Genomic DNA, 19809 nt, shown 5'->3' on the forward strand with positions numbered 1-19809 from the left:
ACATTTACTGTACATCTAAAAAACTGGAGAGTAACTTGTTGTTTTAGCCAAATTAGGTGTACTAATTACCAAGACAAAAATTTAAAAAAAAACTGCAGTGTATTATTGCACTGAATTATGAGTGGCAATGTGCAGATTGGGGTAAATTGCTAATTTAAATCTGGTCGAATTGGAACATTTGGGGTCATGTAACAGTGAAAGTTTTTTGATTTGAGAATCCACAGCATGCCTACACTGAGACCAAATTCAAAAGCCTGTATTATTACAGAAAGAGAGACAAAACTATGATTCCACAATTTCATTGTCCTGTGAACTGTGACGTCTATTGCACCTCATCCTTTACCTTGATTAAAACATTTTAACAAATGTTATTTATTTATTTTTTTTATGTTCCTACACATCAGTGCAAGTTTCCCTCTCAAAAACAAACACAAATAACGCCAGTGGTCGAGTGCCCAAGTGTGTTTCCAAAATGATGACTTTCCTTTTTCAAATGCAGGGTCTCCAACTCTGAGCTAACGTCAGAAACCACTAGAATAGCACTACACAATAAACAAGACCGAGGCTTGAATTGAGGGTAATATTACTGTAGATGTAAAAACATAAACACAGGCACTTAGTTAGTATGCCACAGATATCAGTCAGTAAGGAGGAAGGACACTGGGTGGCGTGGCAACTGATGTTTAAAGTGATGTTTTTTTTGCCTTAATAAATGCCCACAACAGCTGCTGAAAATAAGACCCCAACCTTATCATTTACAACAACACAGTCAAAAGTCTGTCAAGCTGCTGAAGTTTAGCTGAACTGAGTCCAGCAGTGTTTTGTTGATATTGGAAAATAGAATCACATCATTTCAAAGCAATATATGTCTGCATAATAAATACCCACAAGAAGATACGGATAGAAAAGTGTCTCTCGGTACCAAATTGAATACATCAAATTCAGTCTCATACCTGAATGAACACATAGTTATCCTGAATCACAAGGGAGTTGGAATCAATGTATCCTGAGAATGGATAATTTCTGCTTGAATCTGAGCATCCTTGAACTCTGCATGTTACATACTGGGCACCTAAAATTATTGAGAAAAAAAGAATAATTAATAAGAATCTTGGGATTATTTATAGCAATGACTTCAAATGGATGATACAGAATTATATTAAATAAACTAAACTCATAACAAATAAGGACATAGCTACTTAGCTAGGTGCATCAAGTCAGAGGAGAGACAAAATTTAACAAGTGTATTGATAACATAAAACATCATTCACGTACTGACTTAAAAGGGCCCTAACCATGCCTGTATTCATGATATTCATAGGTAAAGTAGGTTATCTAGCTAGCAAGTCGAAACTAGTGTACAAGCCAGGGAAATAATGTCAACTCTGGCCACAAGTTCTTGCTACACAGTTAGCTATGGGAAACCACTACCTGAGGGCAGGAAACAGTTGACAGACATCTTGCTTGTCCAAAACAAATTTTTTGCACTCTCTTAAAAGATAGAGACCACCTCGAAAGACACGTATGTCAGTTATGTTACTGTGTATACAAATTAGTGGTTACAACAAAGAGAAGAGAACTTCTTAAAATACGCCAGCATTTGAACTCTACACTGTAATGTTAACATGAAACAAACGATTCAATGTTTCCCACTTTATCGTTCACTGGCTAGCTAGTGAATCCAGCAGCACCATTAGATAGTGCTAAGAACATTACTATAGCAACGATATTGTAACAAGCTTAGTAATCACTTTCACTGGTGGAATGTTGTTTCCCGTAATCAATAAAAATTGAGAAATTCAGTCTCTCTTCCTACTTAATGTAGCTAAATAGCTAACTTTAAGTTCAGCAAATTATGGATCCATTTTATAAAAGTGTTCTGGCACTCAAATCCTTGGTGTACCATGAATATTGGCATGGTTAGGGGATTGCCAGCACTCCACTTTGCTTGCCTAATAAGCGCCCTGTACTGTACCAATATTCAAGACATACTATTGGTTTGAGTGCATTAATGCTTTATTCGGTGCAACATTTTAAACACAGCTTAATAAAAAAAATTATCCTGGGTTGCAATGGCGCTCAGAATTATAGTTCTGACATTCAGAGAGTGAGAGCAATGAAAGGAAATGCCATATTAGGTGACCATCGGGAGCTGCATTTTTCATACCCCAGGGGACATGTTTTAAATCCATTGTGGAATTTATTTCTCAGCTGACTTCCTCAGCCTTCTAATTGGCAGCGGAAGTGCCCTTTTTGCCGCCTGAGAATGAGAGCTACTCACGTCCGTCAGCTGTGTGGACCTCCATGTGCACAAGATCTGACTCCTTGTCCAGACCCATTACCGACCTGCATCAGAGGAGGAGAGGGAAATGCTGAGGGAGAACCTTTGGGGCACTCTCCAGGGAACATCAGGCTCAGTAATACATAAGTCTGTTTTTGTCAAGCCACCGTCACATCTTTCAATGTAATGCAATTAATTACTGCATGAATATATATATTTAGAGAAGAAAAAGATTCGCAGAATGTTCAAGTAATTTTAATACATGTTCAGTTTATAATTAAAATGAAGACAAATTAGAAGAATATCCTTATTATTAGCTCACCAAGCTTTGAGATAAAAGAGGTTTGCATTCACCTAATACTCCCTTACTATGCAGTTTGTGAAAACCGTAATTGATGTTAGAGACTATAGAGGTTCCATGTTTCAGGAAACAACTTACACCTACTACGGTGACATGCATAATTTACAATAAATCTTCTATTATTTTTAAGTGAGAAGGAATAAAAAAATAGAACAATGGATCCCTCTACCCCACCTTGGTGACATGCATCCTGTGACACGGCTGAGAGCAGTATGTCTTTTTCCCTTCATGCAGCACTATTTTGGAATCGTCAACTGGATATGTTATGCTTGTCTTACCCCGACAACCACTGTACCCATGCAGAAATTGGTAGGGCAAAGCAAATGCAATCCTCTGACACTAACACACCAACCACGATTATTTTTCACACTGCAGGTTGCCCAGAAGAATACGCTGAGCTAAGGGCCAATTGGAGGATAGGTGCAGCCTCACTGACGTCACCCAAGCAGCCTGCAGGTGCCTGATGAGTTGCAGGGCATTTGAGAGCAGAAAGATGAGTTACCTCGGCAGGTGTGCCCACACCTATCCCTGGCAGAACAAAGCCAGTCTGTTCTGCCATTGTGGGCTCCCAGCCATAACTGGATGGTGACACAGCTGGCCTGAGATAGCAGTCATATATATGCTTGACATTTGAGTAGTAAATTGTAATTTGTTTAGTAGCTTGTTTTAGTCTTGGTTCACCATTCCAGTATTAGAAATTTAGAAATTTCATAGGACAGCATTTAATTTCTTTTCAGCAAAACAAGCATGGTTATTCAAACCCCTCTTTTTACTGGAGAAAGTCAGATAGCTAAGTACTTTACCCAATGCTACCTCAGAAAGGCCCTATCTGAGTTGCACTAAGCCTGCAAATCACAAATTGTGGTGTCCTAGCCAGTACTCCACTGAATTGCCCCTTAAGTAAATTGCATTATTTATGAGGTGAGAGTGTGAGATTATAGTCCATAGCATAAATATGGTTCAAGTACACTGTATCCTTTAAGGAATCTCTCTCACATTTTTTCATAAGAATGAGGCAAAATTTTTCTGTCAGGATTCATAAAATCTACTCTATGTGTGTTTATTATCTTGCGTTCCCGAATGAGACTTCCTGATTTTTTTTTTTTGGAAATACATATCACATTTTCATGCATGTTCTCTCCATTTTTTCCTGCCTGTTCACAATACATTTATTACTTTTATGCGATACATTTGTACTCTGTTATTGACTTAACACTATATGTCAGCTGCATGTCAGCAAAAAGTCATCCCATGTTAGTTGTGATGGTATCTGTGAAACTGTTGACATGTTATGTCAGTTAATAGCTTTGTGGAGAAGTTATATCTCTAAATCCATGTTTCAGATCTTGCAGCCTGGCTTGATGAAAACCGATGTCTCTAGACTTCTGAGGGCTGTTTTTAAAACTCTAATATTAGCCTGTGCAATGAACTAAGGATGGATCAAGCACATTATTTGGGATGCTACTATGGCCTGAAAATATTTGAAGATTTATGCCGGTTGCTTTGGACACAGCCCGAGGCAGGATAAAACATCCTAGCATCTCTGAGGCAATGAGGCAAAGTAAATTCTGAAGTACACCCGTGATGAGTATGCAATTCTAGTAAGAATAGGCAGTAAGGGGGTAATCTGACATGAATGAATGAGAACAGACACGACACTCCAAGGTGCTTTATCACAGATCTCACTGAACCTTGAGATGTGCTTGTTTACATCATCATTAAAATTTGTTTGCGGTACAGTTTTTATGGAAAGTGGTGACTGTTTACATACGTGCGATACTACATAATGAAATGTGACACTGATGAGAAAGGAGTGAATTCATTGCAAACCAATTGTTCTGAATCATCTGTGCAAATACGTGGGTTGCAGCATATTTCCATGCCAAGGCGACTCAATATGGAAGCATAACCGGAGTAAATGTAACTGCTACAGTGCGGAGCGAGGTTGGGCAGCAGCTAATTGAGTTTTAGTCTTATTAAACTGTGTGATTAGATCCATGGACAAGGTGCAACAGTAATGCAGTTTAATTTAACCCTCATTGGAAAGCTTTATCCTTGTATCAGCCCAGGCAGAAAAAAAATCTTATTGAGATACATTTCAGAATCACCCTGGATTTCATGCTAATGTTGTTCCCCTAACACTGCTCCATATATTATCTGCAAATAGCAATGTTGTAAATTACTATGTAAATTACTATTTGTGGTACTACTACAATTAACAGTAATTGTATATTTAATTTTGTAATTGCACTTATTGGGTAACTAAATTAATCACTAGCCATTCTATTGGCAAGATCTGCTCTTAATAGCATCCTCACCAAAGGACAGCTCCACATTATAGTTATGCACACAATTGAAATCATGCCTTAAGACATGGTAATCATGATTTTTTTCCCCTATTTTCAGAGCGAATGAATAAGCAGTAGATCACAGCAGCTTTCCAGTACTGGAAATTACAGAACAATGTCAACAGAGATATGAGTGATTTAGTATCTCATTAAAAATACAAGAAATTAACAAATTAACTATTACAAGTTTCTAATTTCTGATAACTCCAGACTTCTGTTTGACTGTTTGTGAATAATACAATTTCATAGTAGATGAAGGTGTATCAGCCATCTCTGTACATTGCAGGATTGTTTATAAATGTACTTTTAGTGTTGTCTGGTTCATTTGTAGTGTTGTCTTTTGAGTGACAGTGTTTCAAAATAAGATTTCTGTTACAGCTTGTTTCCATTAGCCATGCTGACCTGTGGGTTGATGGCCCAGATTGTCACAGGTCTATCCAAAAAACAAACTGCCTTTCCTTACATGACCTGGAGGTGCAGTTGGCTGTGGATGTCTATGTCTATCTCTTTTTCCATGCTGACTCCCTGAGTGATGAACAGCTACCAACCATTGAAACCTGCTACCTATGTCAAAAAAATGCCACATGATCAGTTACAAATGTCTAGCTACAAGGAAAAAATGTCAACGTCCAACCAACTACATTGGTTGGTCTGTAACATTTGATCATCTGTAGCCTAGACATTTTCATTTGCTTGTACCTTGTAAGTAAGTGTGCAGAACAGACCCTTGTGTGAACAAAACTAAAACACTAAACAATATCGCTGTCTGGTTGGATACATTTAACTTAAAATATCATGTCTATTTGAAGGAGAATGTACAATATATACTTGTCATTGTGTCAGGCTAAATTCTCCTTCATGGGTGCTATAAACACATCTACTACAGCCAAATGTAATGTAACCATGGCCTGGCTATGCAGGTAACCAAATTTTCCTGGAATAACAAATTTTTCACACTGAATTACCTTGCTGTAAGTGGAGACGGCTGCAAGTTAATCAATCTTATGACTTTGTGGGAGTGGGAGTGCCATCCTTGTAATAACTATTCAAACTCACCAGTTTTGAAACAAAACAAATTATTGACTGTGACTCAATAGAACCTCAATAAACCATACTGTCCCTAACTAACTGACTAAAAGGCTCCCTCAAGGTAACAACAGTAACTTCATTCTACCACTAGATGGCAAAGATGTAATAACAATGAGACTGTAAGTTGTACCAGTTTTAATTTAATTTAATTTAATTCAGTTTTTAGGGTTGGTCTTATAGTTACTGAGAAACTGCTTTATACTGCATCCACGCGATACTAAATGTCAGACGTGAAAAGAACATATAGTAGTATGGTCATGCTACTCAAGATACATTTTATATAGACAGTATTGTTTCAGTCTATAGTTACCTGGAGTTTGTTTATAACCTGTTTTCTTGCCAGTGCCGGTTACAGAAACAGTCAACTTGAACAGTAGTTACTAAAGGATGTATTAACTGCCTCCCTGTCTTGTCACAAGCTTGTCAATATTTTATTTTATTACTTGACTAGCAACACACTCAGCTAAAATATCATTCTACACTGCAATGTAAGCACTAGCTTCCAATTTATTGATCCTTAACAGAAACCCTCTCACCTCCTTTAAATGTTAACAGCAATTTAACATGTAATGAGCATTTTTTGAACAAGAACTAGGACTTGACAGAAACACATAGGGATTGAATAAAGTCATACGGACATGCAAAGAAATTAATGATCATTAAGACTTCTATAACTTGGTCTCTGTTTGTCTGGAAGTCTTTCCAATCAATACTCCCTCCTCATCAAAGGTCACAGCAAATTCATTCACCAAGGACATTGAATGCCTTCTGGGAGTTTGGCTGCCTGACATTGAGTCTAACTCAAAGATGCAAGCAAATAAACACTGAAACCCAAACTGTGTACCTTATTTGCCTATGCTGGTGCCAACATGTTAAAGTTTAAGGTGATCTCACTGGCTTCATACCAACTCAAATCTGAGGTGATGAAATCCCCATCAGGTGCTTGTCCTCTGATCACTGGCAAACTATCTGTTTTTCATGTAATTAACTAGGCTTTTTCAATAAACCTGACTCCATCTGAGCTGAGGAGGTTCTTTTATGAGGTCAAATAACTTATGTAATTTGTTAAAAGGAAAGAAAACACAGCTCCATGCATGCAGTGCTAATTTGCTGTCAACTCGGTTCTCAGAAGATGTGACCTCTCATCCTCTTTGAGACTGTAACCCTCCTTGTTAACTGTTCAGCTTTCAAGAGCTCATCACAGAGGGGTATTCACTATGATAAAATAATCACAACACGCAATAGGGGAAATAAGGTCAGGATTCACTCATCTCATACTGTGTTATCATTATGACTGCATGTACTCTAATTGTTTTCAAAAAGTGTTTTACATACGCATAATTATCTTTATTTATACATTCTTATCTAAATTGTTAATTTTCTTTATTTGTATTTTATCTAAATTGTTAAAGGTATCTGCTTAGACACACTGCCAACACTACAATTCACTTAGGAGGGCCAGACATGAAAACATAAATTTCCACATGCTGTTTGAGTCCTTCTCAATGGATCTCTGGCAACTCACAATCAATCAGGTGGCTGCTACCAACTGAGAAATTCCACACAGAGAGCATATTTGTGAACAGCATGTGGCTTGGGACAATCACCAATTTTTTTTTTTCTTCTTCAGGAGTTTAAAAAAAAAAAAAACATACTAGGGTAATCCATTTCAGGATTTAAGGATTATCCGGGTCAGTTCACTACCTTAAACGTAATGCAGCTAAAACATAATTAATGCCATCTGGTCTTTGTAATTAGCAACTATTTGCTTTAGAAAAGCATTAAAAATACCGTTGCACTGAACCAGAAGAAAGAATATAAGGGAGCAAGTATAACACTCGCATTCTGTCAGAGGCTTTCTTATATCCTTGAGACTTTATGATCCCTGGTGACAAGGGCCAAGCTACTGTTCATTACAAAAATAGCAAATGAAGAGTGCCTTTACGTCAAAGGTAAGTATTTTCTGTGAGTATGTAAAACTTGGATCTCTCTGCTCTCTGTTTAAAGGTCACTGTATGTATATTAACTAAATATAGTTTCTCAGGGGAGGGAGGTACAGACTCCCTGACTGGCAGAGGGGTATGACTGCATACATAGCTAGCGGCAATGGTGTTCTGTTGATGTTAATAAAACAGCGTTTTCATTAATGTCAGACTTAATATCACCCATTATTAACTTAATTCCCCCTTTCCTTTTGTCAAATAAAATATAAACATTTAAAAAAGCTAATGGAAAACCTTGGATTGTTTCAGATTTTATCCTGTTCAAGGGACTTTTTAATTTTTGTTAGTAAGTGAAACTCATTACACTGATAAGCTTTACAAATAATACATTTATGATTATTTATTATTATCATTTATGATTATCTGCACACCCGAATGTTCCTTAGGGTCCTTTCATTTCTTAGCTGCTGGTTTTTCCCACTTAAAATATTCAAAAAGTCATTTAAAGATCTCTGCATTGGGTGGCCTATTTTGGACCTTGCTTTGTATTCAATGCAGCAAGGAAAACACTGAAAAAAATGGACTCAAGGTGCCTATGTTCCCTCCTGACCACTATGCTCTGCTACCAAACAGCGTCCGGTGGTCCTGTAGCATCGCGGCACAAAATCACTATCCAGAACTTTTTCTGCCGTTGTCCCCCAATGGTGGAATTAATTTCTACACTTCATTAGTTCTGCCGAGTCCCTCTCTGTCTTCAAGAAACATCTGAAGACACAGCTCTTCCACTCTCACCTAAGCACCTGATACACTACCACCTAAAGGAGTCTCTCATGTCTCAAAACTGTTTCTTATTACACTATAAAAAAGAAGTGAAATCTAACAGTTTAAGACACCCGTTATCTCTGCCAACTAGTTTGTACCTTGCCTGGCCAACCATTGAAACCTGGTCATGCAGCAGCATGTTGATTCCTCATGGTTTTTTTTTTTTTTTTTTTTTTGGCGTGTGTTGTACTCTGCCTCACTAGTAAGTCACTTTGGTTAAAAGTGTCTTCCAAAGGAATAAATGTAAACGTAAGGTCATTAAAAAAATGTTCAGTTTATTTTAAAAGCACAAATATGTGATTGTGGGGGGGGCAAAATAAAATGATAGCACTAGCCATTCCTGTATTACATGGAAACCTCTACTGTATTTGGTTACATTCGAAACATTCCTTAAATGGTCAAGCTGATGTAACCAACCATAGCTACTGTGTATCACTAGCAAAGTCTCAGAACAGACTGAAGTTAGAGGAAAACAAAGCTATAGATTGAAGAATCTTTGGCATGGAATGGGATGTGGCAAGTAATTCTGCAATTCTGAGAGTAACTTTTTTTTTTTACATTTTTTTACAACTTTTTTTTTACATTATATTACATTATTTATCCAGTATGACTTATATTGCTTATACTTACATGTTATCCATTAATAAAACTGCATATTTACAGAAGTAATTTGGGTAAAGGTAAACAGCAGCACCCCACCTGGGAATCTAACTGGCAACCACTATCCTATACTGCTGCCCACATCAGCTTCTTAGATACGGATGATGAGGGCAGGATGATGAAGGATAACATTTGCTGAAAATGTTTGGAATGTAGCTGGTTCCACTACAGGATGCTTATTGACCATAACCAACATGTCCTTATTGAATGTTTCAATTACCAAAGCTTTACTCTTTGTTATGGATCCCATTTTCTACAAACAGATTTGATATTACCAATTGAGCCTAATTGTGGGTGACTTCAAACATATGTGGTGTTAGGTAGAATCATGCCCTTAAGATTGTCAGCTCTTACTATGATTCAGAGAGCTGTGGATACAGAGAGCTCTCTTCTGGAGAGTGCTCTCTACTTCTGTACCGAATTCCATAATGCTGCGAAATCATTGTATTTGAGCACTTGAACCTGCTTGTAGCAGCTATTTACTGAATGCATTTATATTTCAATCAGGCTTTGAATGGAGATGTGTTTGTTCCAAGTACCATGTCTTGTATTTTATCCTATGAGGTATGAGGTATTGTGGTTTACCGTGTCTAATTTACCATTCTAGTTTTTTTTAAACAAGTTAAATTCATTTTTAACTGAATTAACTCAGCTGATTATGTGGACAATTCCTCAACACAACACTCAAAAACCCAGGATGCCATGACAGCTCTGAAAGCGGAAAAAAAAAATAACATTGTCTTGAGTCTAGTCCCTCAAGAGGATTCCATTTGCCACTGTTGAACTGGGTTTGCTCACTGGGGAAACAAGGTTACACCTTGAAGGTATGTTCACTGATTTAGCTGTTCGCTACCTTTTTGCACTACACAAAGCGGATCTGTACCACACCAGCTTTTACAGACCAATCTGCACAGCACTACTCCAGAACACTCAAACTGGTTTTATTCAGTAGATTATTTATTGTAACTCTTATATTAACGTTCTTACTTCACTTCTGGTATATTTTACATATGAATTGATAAAAAGTTATTCTAAGCACAGACACAACTGCTCAGTTTTAGTTTATTAATAACTAATGGTTTAAGCACAACAGTAGAATACAACATCTTTGTGCAATGATAAATGAAGACTGGAATTGCATAAAAAGATAATAATGTAGAATAATAAGATAATAATGTAGAAACAGTGTTTGTTTTACATACCAGTAAAACCTGTTTGGAGTCACATGCTCATGAACAAGCTGCCATTTTCTTCCAAAATCCATTGAGCTGTACAACTGTGGAGAAAGCAGAATCTATTTTTGCATGAATTCAATAAAACTCATTTTCTCCATAATTCACAATTCAATAAAACAGAAATCCAGTACAACTCCAGGAGATAATAGGGGAAAGGCAATCTTATTAACATGCACTTTATAAGAAACTATCCCCGGTCATGGAAGACTGAAGAGAGTCGACATAATAGGGCCAGCAGAGATCTTCAGTAACCCGCTGAAATTAAGAACATAAACGGTACAGGTAACAATGGCCTGTTCACAATGACACACAACAACACGAGAGAGAAAGCAAGCTGAAGGAAGTCTAAATTCTCATATGTAAATTAAAGAGTGCTTCATGACAAGTAGTGCGTGACATTATTTGATGAAAGTACACTGCCCTCATCCCCCACCTTTTTTGAAAAAGCACAGCAATATGGTGACTGAATGTTTATGATGACTTTCATGCAATTTAGTTTCAAATGACCAACCATCTTGAAAATCTACAATCACAAACACACCTGTCATATTCAGATACACTTGAAAATCACTTGTTCCCACAGTGCAATCTTGCTTATGATGAGATATGACCAGGTGTTAGATTTTAATAGTAATACTTTGGTGATGTCTTTTGTCATTACCTTAGTGACTTACAAATCAGGAACAGGGCTGATTTTGTCTGAGCTGTTGTATGGACTGCAAAAATTAAACACACACACACACGCGCACACACGCACACACACACACACACACACACACACACATCTATACATGTGGAGTACAGCAGATCTTATATGCCAGCAACAAAATCCATTTGCTTTTTTCCAACCATTTACATTGTTCAAAACCTCCTCTAAAGGGAGAGATAGAGAAAAGCTGATGCTAAGGTAATACAACATACTGTATGTCAAAAGGGCTTACAGAGGTAGCACACACTGCATGGTATAAACAATCAGAGATCTACAGAAAATGATGAATGGGAAAGACAATAGATATAAAAAAGTCTTTGATTGCTTTATATTATGACATAATTGGTGCACAAATGTGTAATAAGACTGCTAATGTACAAATATTACATTTGTGCTTATGACATTGAGAAGGTAAAATTAAAAAAAAAAAAAAAGTTAAAATCAATCTCTGATCTCTGTGCATAATCAAAATAATTCAATGGTATTCAATTCAAGGTAATCAAAATAGTTATTTCACTGTTGTGAGTAAAATTTAACTTATATGCACATAGGTAATACCATCAATTTGAAAAATGGACAAAAGAGTCATCTGCTGATGGATGATCCTAGTTAAAAACGATAAGCCTGTCAAGCCTCCAGAGCTCCAGAGCCCTGGCAGCCAACAGGTGTCCATAATGGATGCTGTTGGCCATAGTACATTTTCTATGCTGTGCCAATCAGAGCAGGTGCATGGCTTGTGAGTAACACTAATTTCTGTACTATAAACTGTGACCTGAAAAGTTACTTGATATACACTGTTTGAAGTTTTAGACGTATTAGTCATTTAATAATAGCAGAACAAAAAAAGTTGTACACCCTACAAGAGGTAATCTGTTTAATTTCTTTTCAAGGATCCAGTTACACTGCCAGCTCCTCAGATGAGGAAGTCATTGTGAGTGAAAAATGTATAATATTTAAAATCATTTTCCCTTGGAATTATACTTGCAAATGTGAATGGGTTAATTGTAAAAAGTTACACATAGTTCAGGACTAGATTAAAAATCTAACTTCTCATCCTCCCTTAGTCATTGTCCAAAAGCTGTCACTGAAATTCAGATATAGTAATCGAGTTCAACTCCAAGACTATAGAACTAAAATCAAAGTGAGACATACAATGGCAAGAACATGCAGTTATTGTCATTACCTCAAATAAGTTCCTTCACAGCAGTGACCTGCTTACCGGAAACCAAATGGATATAATTAAGTCTTTTTTTAAATCACTTTGCTTTGCACCTCCTGGGCAAATGTCTTTTGTGACTGTTTTTATATGGAAAAAATGAATATCACTGTCCACATTCAGGTTCTTGAGAATGATGTCTGAAGACTTTTTTCAAAGCTACTTAGGCACACCAGATATATTCTAATGCAAGAACAGAAAAATGGGGAAAACACCACTTTTAAATGTGCTTAATTGTTCACGATTGGGGCGACAGTGGCTCAGGAGGTAGAGCAGTTGACTGGGGATTGGAAGGTCCCTGGTTTGAATCTGGCTCATCCTGGCAGAGTGTCAAAGTGTCCTTGAGCAAGACACTGAACCCCCAACAGCTCCCAGTGGCCAGTTGGTAAGCCTGTATATAGCAGCCTCTGCCACTGGTAGGTAGATGTGAGGCTTATAACTGTAAAGTGCTTTGAGTACTCAAATGAGTAGAAAAGCGGTATATAAATGCAGTCCATTTTTATTTACGATTGTTAAAGAGCTTTGTGTAATGGCGGGTATACACTGTGCGATTTTGGGCTGTCCCAGACGAAAGATGTCCAATGTGAGAGAAACGTGGCAGTATTTTTGGTCATGGCTCCAAAACGGTGGTCCTATGTCACACTGTGAGAGAGGTTCAAAGATGGCCGTTGTCACGGTCTTGCGACCAAAGATAGCCTGGGACAAAATTCTGACAGTGTCAGAAATTTAGGATGACCATCTCACAATGTGACTGCTGCTACGACCTACGTCTACTAACCAACCAACGCTGGTGACGTTTTATTCTTGTATATTGACTTGCGTCGTAGCTTATGATTCAGTAGGTGTCATCATCGTACAGCCTACATACATCAAACTTGATGTCGTAGCCAAGTTTATTAGATCCATGTCGCACAGTGTGGCTTGCAATAAACCCATAAGATTGCTGAAATCTCAGTCTGTAGGCGCCATAAGTTTCCATCAGCTAGTAATAGAAATGTAATTAAATGAGGAAATAACATATGCATGTAAAACAGGAATTAGGAACATTACAAAATCTGATAGCCACTGAAGGTCAGCGAAATAGATGTGTATTATATGAATCATATTTTATTATTTAATTAGAAAATTATTTAAGAAACCTTATGAGCTCTGATTTTTCCATTTTGGTTTTACCGTGTTTGTACTCTTCTAACTAGTTCCATTTTTTCTTGCCAGAGAAACCATTCAAATGACTATGATTTCAACAAATGGACAGAAAAAGGCTGTGGCTATCTCTGAGCATAACTTTATTCCAAAATACAGGAAAGACATAATGTGCAGCTCTGCAGGTATCCTAATAAAGGTAGTGCAACCTTTGTAAAATAAAGATCTTTTGAGAAAGCTGCACCAATAGTGGCAGCAACAGTAAAATCCATTCATATTAGGACAGCACAGTGGAGTCAAGGCCTGCTTAAACAGCAGTTTCTGCGCATTGTAAGTAGTTTGGTTGTTAGCAACATCAGTGCACATTCTGTACAGTAAACACACCTATTCAATGAGAGATATCATTTGTGCTATATCACAAATTAAATTAATAAGAGACGCCAGCCCATGAACATTTACTCTCATGCGTTAATTCCAGGGCTGGGAGGGTAACTTTTAATATGTACTCCACTACAGATTACAGAATACTTGCCCTAAAATGTCATTTGTAACGTATTCTGTTAGACGACTCAAGGTAAGTAACGTAATCTAAATACTTTGGATTACTTTGTGAACACTGTGTAATGAATTTGTAACGTTTTTTTTAAAAGAATGTTCATCAGACTAAGGTTCTGAACGGTTATTTTTAGAATGTTCACTGAATGTTCACGCATTATTGTGGCTAACATTTTGGCACCCGCATATTAAGTCTATGGGCATTTCATGCACTTTTCACACACTTTATTCTCCTTTTTTTCTGGATAGATTTTCCAAATGAATAAACATTAAATTAAAAAATAAATGAAATTAAATGAAAAAAATCCAATGTTATCCCTACAGTAATCTAGATATTTTTAAAATGTAACTGTAATTCGATTACCATCAATTTAAATGGTAACTGTAACAGAATACAGTTACTCATATTGTGTATTTTAAATATGTAACGCCATTACATGTATTTCGTTACTCCCCAACCCTGGTTATTTCAGCATGCAAAATTTGTCAAACGTGTTGTCTTAAGACTGCCTGATTTAAAGACCTGTTCCATGGCTCAAAAGTGCAGATGGAAAATGTACCGTTTTTGTTTTTATTTTATTTTTGGGTGATGTGGGCCAGATGGAGAGAAGCCCCATGAAGCAGAACAATATTGATTTATTTCATTGTAAGCTTCTGCTTCTGCCCAAATGTTGTGCCTCTATTCCTACACATTAAGATGTCTTTGCTCCCCCATTAGTTGCCTTTTATTTAACAAATAGCAGCATGTTGAATTCATACTACGAATGGAAGTGGGGATGCTCCAGCAGTTCAGTAGATGTGAATACTTAAGTTTTGGAGAGCACTCACCTTATAATGTAATTACATATATCATTTCACTTTTGCATCTGCCTGGGCTATTAAAGGTTGCTAAGTAACACACTGGATGTTTTTTAAGCTGCCTGGACACAGCAAGGAATGGCCAACAGACTCAAGTCTGTTTGAAAAGACATTTTTCAACAACGCACAGCAGCACAGATGGATGTTAATCTGATTTATGCTTGAGAACACGCAGGTGTAATGATGGCTACAAATTCATTCACACTTGCATGATAATGAAAGGACAACAGGAGTAATTTAGTGGGTTTTTTTTTTCTTTCTAAAGAGAAGTATGCTGCAATGGCAGCATACTTCTCATCTCTATGGTGGTCTACAGAGGGAAGTCTTAACCCTCATGGAAAGGGGGGGGGGGGGGGGGGGCTGCTCACTCACCAGCAGCTACATTCTATCCTCTGACAGGGGGACCAGTCATATACTACATCAATATAATACTAGTTACTGAAAGTGACAGTTAAGGAAACATTACATTGATACTGTAATAAAAATGTTAATAGAAAGAACATATGGGAAAATGAGCCACTTGATTGAGTCCACACTGTCTAATGACTGAAAGGTTCCCCACAAGTGCCGAATCAGACATTTACTCATTTCCTATACATTGGAATGTCTCAAGTCTATGCGCAGTGTCATAATACAAAAAAGTAAATTTGGCCAGACTGGTAAGTCTGCTCAGACATACTGGTGAGGCAATGTATTTGTTTAAGTTGATGACCTAAAGCCATGACACCGTTATTCCCTTTAATTTTTTTTTAATACGTTTATTTATTTATTTTATAGTAATTCAACATTCAAATAAGTATTTTATTCATTTTGTTGAATTTTGACTTGGGGGGGGGGGGGGGGGGGGTCCTGCAGTGCTTGTCTCCATGACCATAGGTTTAAGGAGGGATAGAAAGTATCTTCTTAATATTGATAAAATGTAATTCACTAACTACACTGTAACACAGTATTTACATGAATGGTGACAGCAGCATCCTCCCCAAAGTGCAGATGAAACCTACACTTCTGCTTGTCTCACTTGGCACCATGTATTGCCAAATGTATTGCTGTAATCATGTACACAGAAAATCATTCCTTGGGCCTAAAGTTCAAGCAGGAATGCACATTCCATGTTGTCAGTTTTTACCTTTTATGGTCAGAAAATATCTGATGGAAAAATGAGTCATTTTCATTCCGAGCCAGGCCTTCTCATCCAACATCAGTGCCTGACCTCATAAATGCTCTACAGAAGGAATGGGCACAAAAACACTCCAAAATCTTGCGGAAAGCCTTCCAAGAAGAGTGGAAGCTGTTGTAGCTGCAAAAGGGGGACCAACTCCATATTAAAGTATATGTATTTGAATACAATGTTATTACAATGTAATGGTCAGGTGTCTGAATACTTTTGTCCATATAGTGTATATATCTGACTGTGTTTATGTACTGTATGTGTGAACTCACGATTAATTACTGTGGTGTTCATTCTCCATTATATTGATTAATGAGGCTGCTGATGCATTTCCCGCTGTGCATGGCATATTGTTATTTTTTTCCTAAATGCAAGAGTCAGCAGTCCATTCAAGCAAAGATATTGTCAAAGTACCTTCTTATGGCTTTTAATTCTTGGATTGCATGTACCTCATTACCTACAATTTTGTTTTGATATGTATAATGAAGCAATCAGATTACAAACAATTCCAGCATACCAAGAGGCCTTTGATAGATAAGCAGACAGACAGGCAGCCATGCAGACCGATATAAATAGATAAATAGATAGATAGATAGATAGATAGATAGATAGATAGATAGAGATTCACCATATTGCATCTTTTGTTAACTGAATCTGTAGTGACATCTAGCAATACACCTCCTCTTACTGTACCAAGTATCTGTACGAGCTTTCAAACTACAGCAATTTGTCAGCCTCTGTGACACCTTAAATTCTAAAGCTCTAAGATTTCCAAAAAGTGAGGTACATAACTGCACACAGCATATAAATCACAGTTCTGCCAAGAGCCTGATGATATACTGCAAGATGGGCAAAATGATATAAATGGTCCACAATATCCATTGAGACAGGTGAGATTAGGGAAAAGTTGTAAATTTTTCTGCTTATTTATATATTTATTTATTTATTGATTGATTGATTTATGATTAAGTCAAATCAATGCCCATTAAATATACGCAAAGCATAGTGACACTGTAAATAATACAAGATTTACTTAAAATCAGCACCACAGTACCTTTTAACACTTTTATCTTTTTTAACACACACACACACACACACACACACATCACCACCACCACCACCACCACCAACAACAACCTCCTGATTATGGCTCTTCAATTAAGGAAGTGAATGTGTGATGTCCAGTTCATTGAAAAATCTGCTTCTCCACATCTGCTCTTATTCCCTGCATTTAACCAGCCCAATAATACAGATGGGTGTATACATGCATATATACATGTATATGGAGCCTCATGAGGCAAATTCCTCAGTGGTGTGTTTTGTCCAAACTGGGATCATTCTCAAAGCCACAGCTGGAATCACTGCACTAAACTACATCTCTCAATTCTTCCAAGCCAAGAAAACAGTGCATTCAATATAGGGATGTAATGGAAACTGCTATGTAGTCTTTGATGGCAATTGGCTTTGCACCTATACTCTTTCAGATAGAAAATCCTAAGAGGATTTTATTGAAGGAAAACAGAAGCAACATCTAACACGCGCACACACACACACACACACACACACACACACACACACACACACACACACACACACACATACATGTACAACCAATCTGTTACTCTTGTTAGAGTTTAATATACATCTTTTTTATCACAGAAAATTATAACATACAATTCAGCATAAAAATGCCAAATGGTGTATTACCTTCAACATTTTATTCCTAGATGATATGAAGAGGTTTCCACTTGTGGGTACAAAAAGTTCCAAATAGCTGCATTTGTTTTTTATGACAAATGAACAAATGCCAGTAAAATACTTGATACCCATTGTGTGTGTGTCACCCTGGTATAGCATATTAAAACAGTCTTGATGTCATAGCAAAAGATATCCCTTGAACAAAGATCCACATGAGATCAGGCTAAATACTTTCACACATAGTACTGTGCACTTTAAAAGCACCATGAGATATAAATAGTTGATCTATAATACAATTTCAATTCAGCGTTTATAGGACTTGTAATAGGGACTCAAGGAGAAGATGTGAAATTGTATCTGTTAATGTTTGTACTTAGCAGAAGCCAAATGAAATCCCAAAGAAAGCAGTCATATTAATTGATCTATTTTTATTTTGTTGTATGCATTTATCATAGTTTTGTTGTATGTATTTATCATAATTTTCAGTATAGCATAATGAACGTTTAAACTGGCTGTCAAAATTAACCATTAATAACAACTCAGGTAAAATAATGCAATAATTTCATCTGACACACACAATCTACCTTAAAGAATTCAAAGTTTACTCTAGAAATGGAAATGTGCATGGTTCTGACATGAGCTGTAGGACATAATCTATGTTGACAAATCTGATCACTTGGCCACTGTTTCTGTGCCATTCTAATGACAAGATATAGTGGTTCACATGTTGCTGGCCATTAATATAAGATAATGTGTTTTTGAACAATGAAATACAAACTGAAATCTATTGAGATTATATTGATTGATTTTTCTGACAAACATAATGTTAAAGTTCCCAAAACAGCTTGAAACTGCAGGCCACATAATTCTTGTTGGTTAAATATAGTTTTATTACAAGCAGCAACCCCTTTATTATTATGGCCAAAATAGGTATTTATGATACTCATGATATTTATGATTGGTAACCCCATCTGCACTGAAGCCAGTCTAAACCCCACAGTGCACAGGCTTTGTACTCAGCACAGCCCCTGTAGTCAACAGAAAAAACAAGATTACATCAACTGAAATAAATAAATGAGACTAAAACAAGAGTTACACTCCTTGAAATTACAGTAACATCATTTGAAAGATCTCATTATATTCTTTGTGTCCCAAACCATAAAAGTGATTTATTTTTTATTGCTGCTAATGAAGTTACCAATACATTTGTGATACATTCTTGTGCTCCTAACCAAATCAATTCTACTGTGTATTAACTGAAACAAAAAGGTAAAATGTAGACTTGCATTTACTGGACTGGAAGAGAGCACCGTTGACAATTCTATAGAGAAAAAGCATGTTAAAATGTATGCAAATGCACCATCTGGATGGTTTGAACTGTTCGCTATTGGGGAATAAAAGGTCCATTTACTTACATGATCTGCTTGTATCTGTTGTGATTCTCAGGTGCGTCTTATTAAAATATTTTTTTAGTGGATACATGCAGACAAATCATCACAATGTGAGCGATCACCAAGTATATTTAATGAGTCAGTTCATCCTCTTTGAATGCATTTAAAGTGGCTAAGCTTTCCCTTGCTACTTAATTAAATGGCAAGACAACAACCGATTAAATGCAGACTTGACCTCTACAAAAATATGATTTCAGTGTGCAGCAACAGCAAGTAGCGCAAATATACAAAGCAGTTATTCTCTGTAAGTCAGTTAAAAACACCTGCAAAAT

General features: G+C 36.8%; 1 protein-coding gene across 1 annotated transcript in view; it reads right to left on the minus strand.

Annotated features, from left to right (window-relative positions):
- The window catches only part of sorcs3 (sortilin related VPS10 domain containing receptor 3), a 199214-nt gene that overhangs the window by 47457 nt on the left and 131948 nt on the right, over positions 1-19809 (minus strand). The window contains exons 5-7 of the mRNA XM_036524445.1: positions 10707-10780; positions 2282-2346; positions 954-1072 (exon numbers count right to left, since the gene is read on the minus strand). Of these exons, the coding sequence (XP_036380338.1) occupies positions 954-1072; positions 2282-2346; positions 10707-10780 (258 nt within the window). The remainder of the gene's footprint in view (positions 1-953; positions 1073-2281; positions 2347-10706; positions 10781-19809) is intronic.

Source organism: Megalops cyprinoides, chromosome 1, assembly GCF_013368585.1.
Source record: "Megalops cyprinoides isolate fMegCyp1 chromosome 1, fMegCyp1.pri, whole genome shotgun sequence".
NCBI classification, from domain to species: domain Eukaryota; kingdom Metazoa; phylum Chordata; class Actinopteri; order Elopiformes; family Megalopidae; genus Megalops; species Megalops cyprinoides.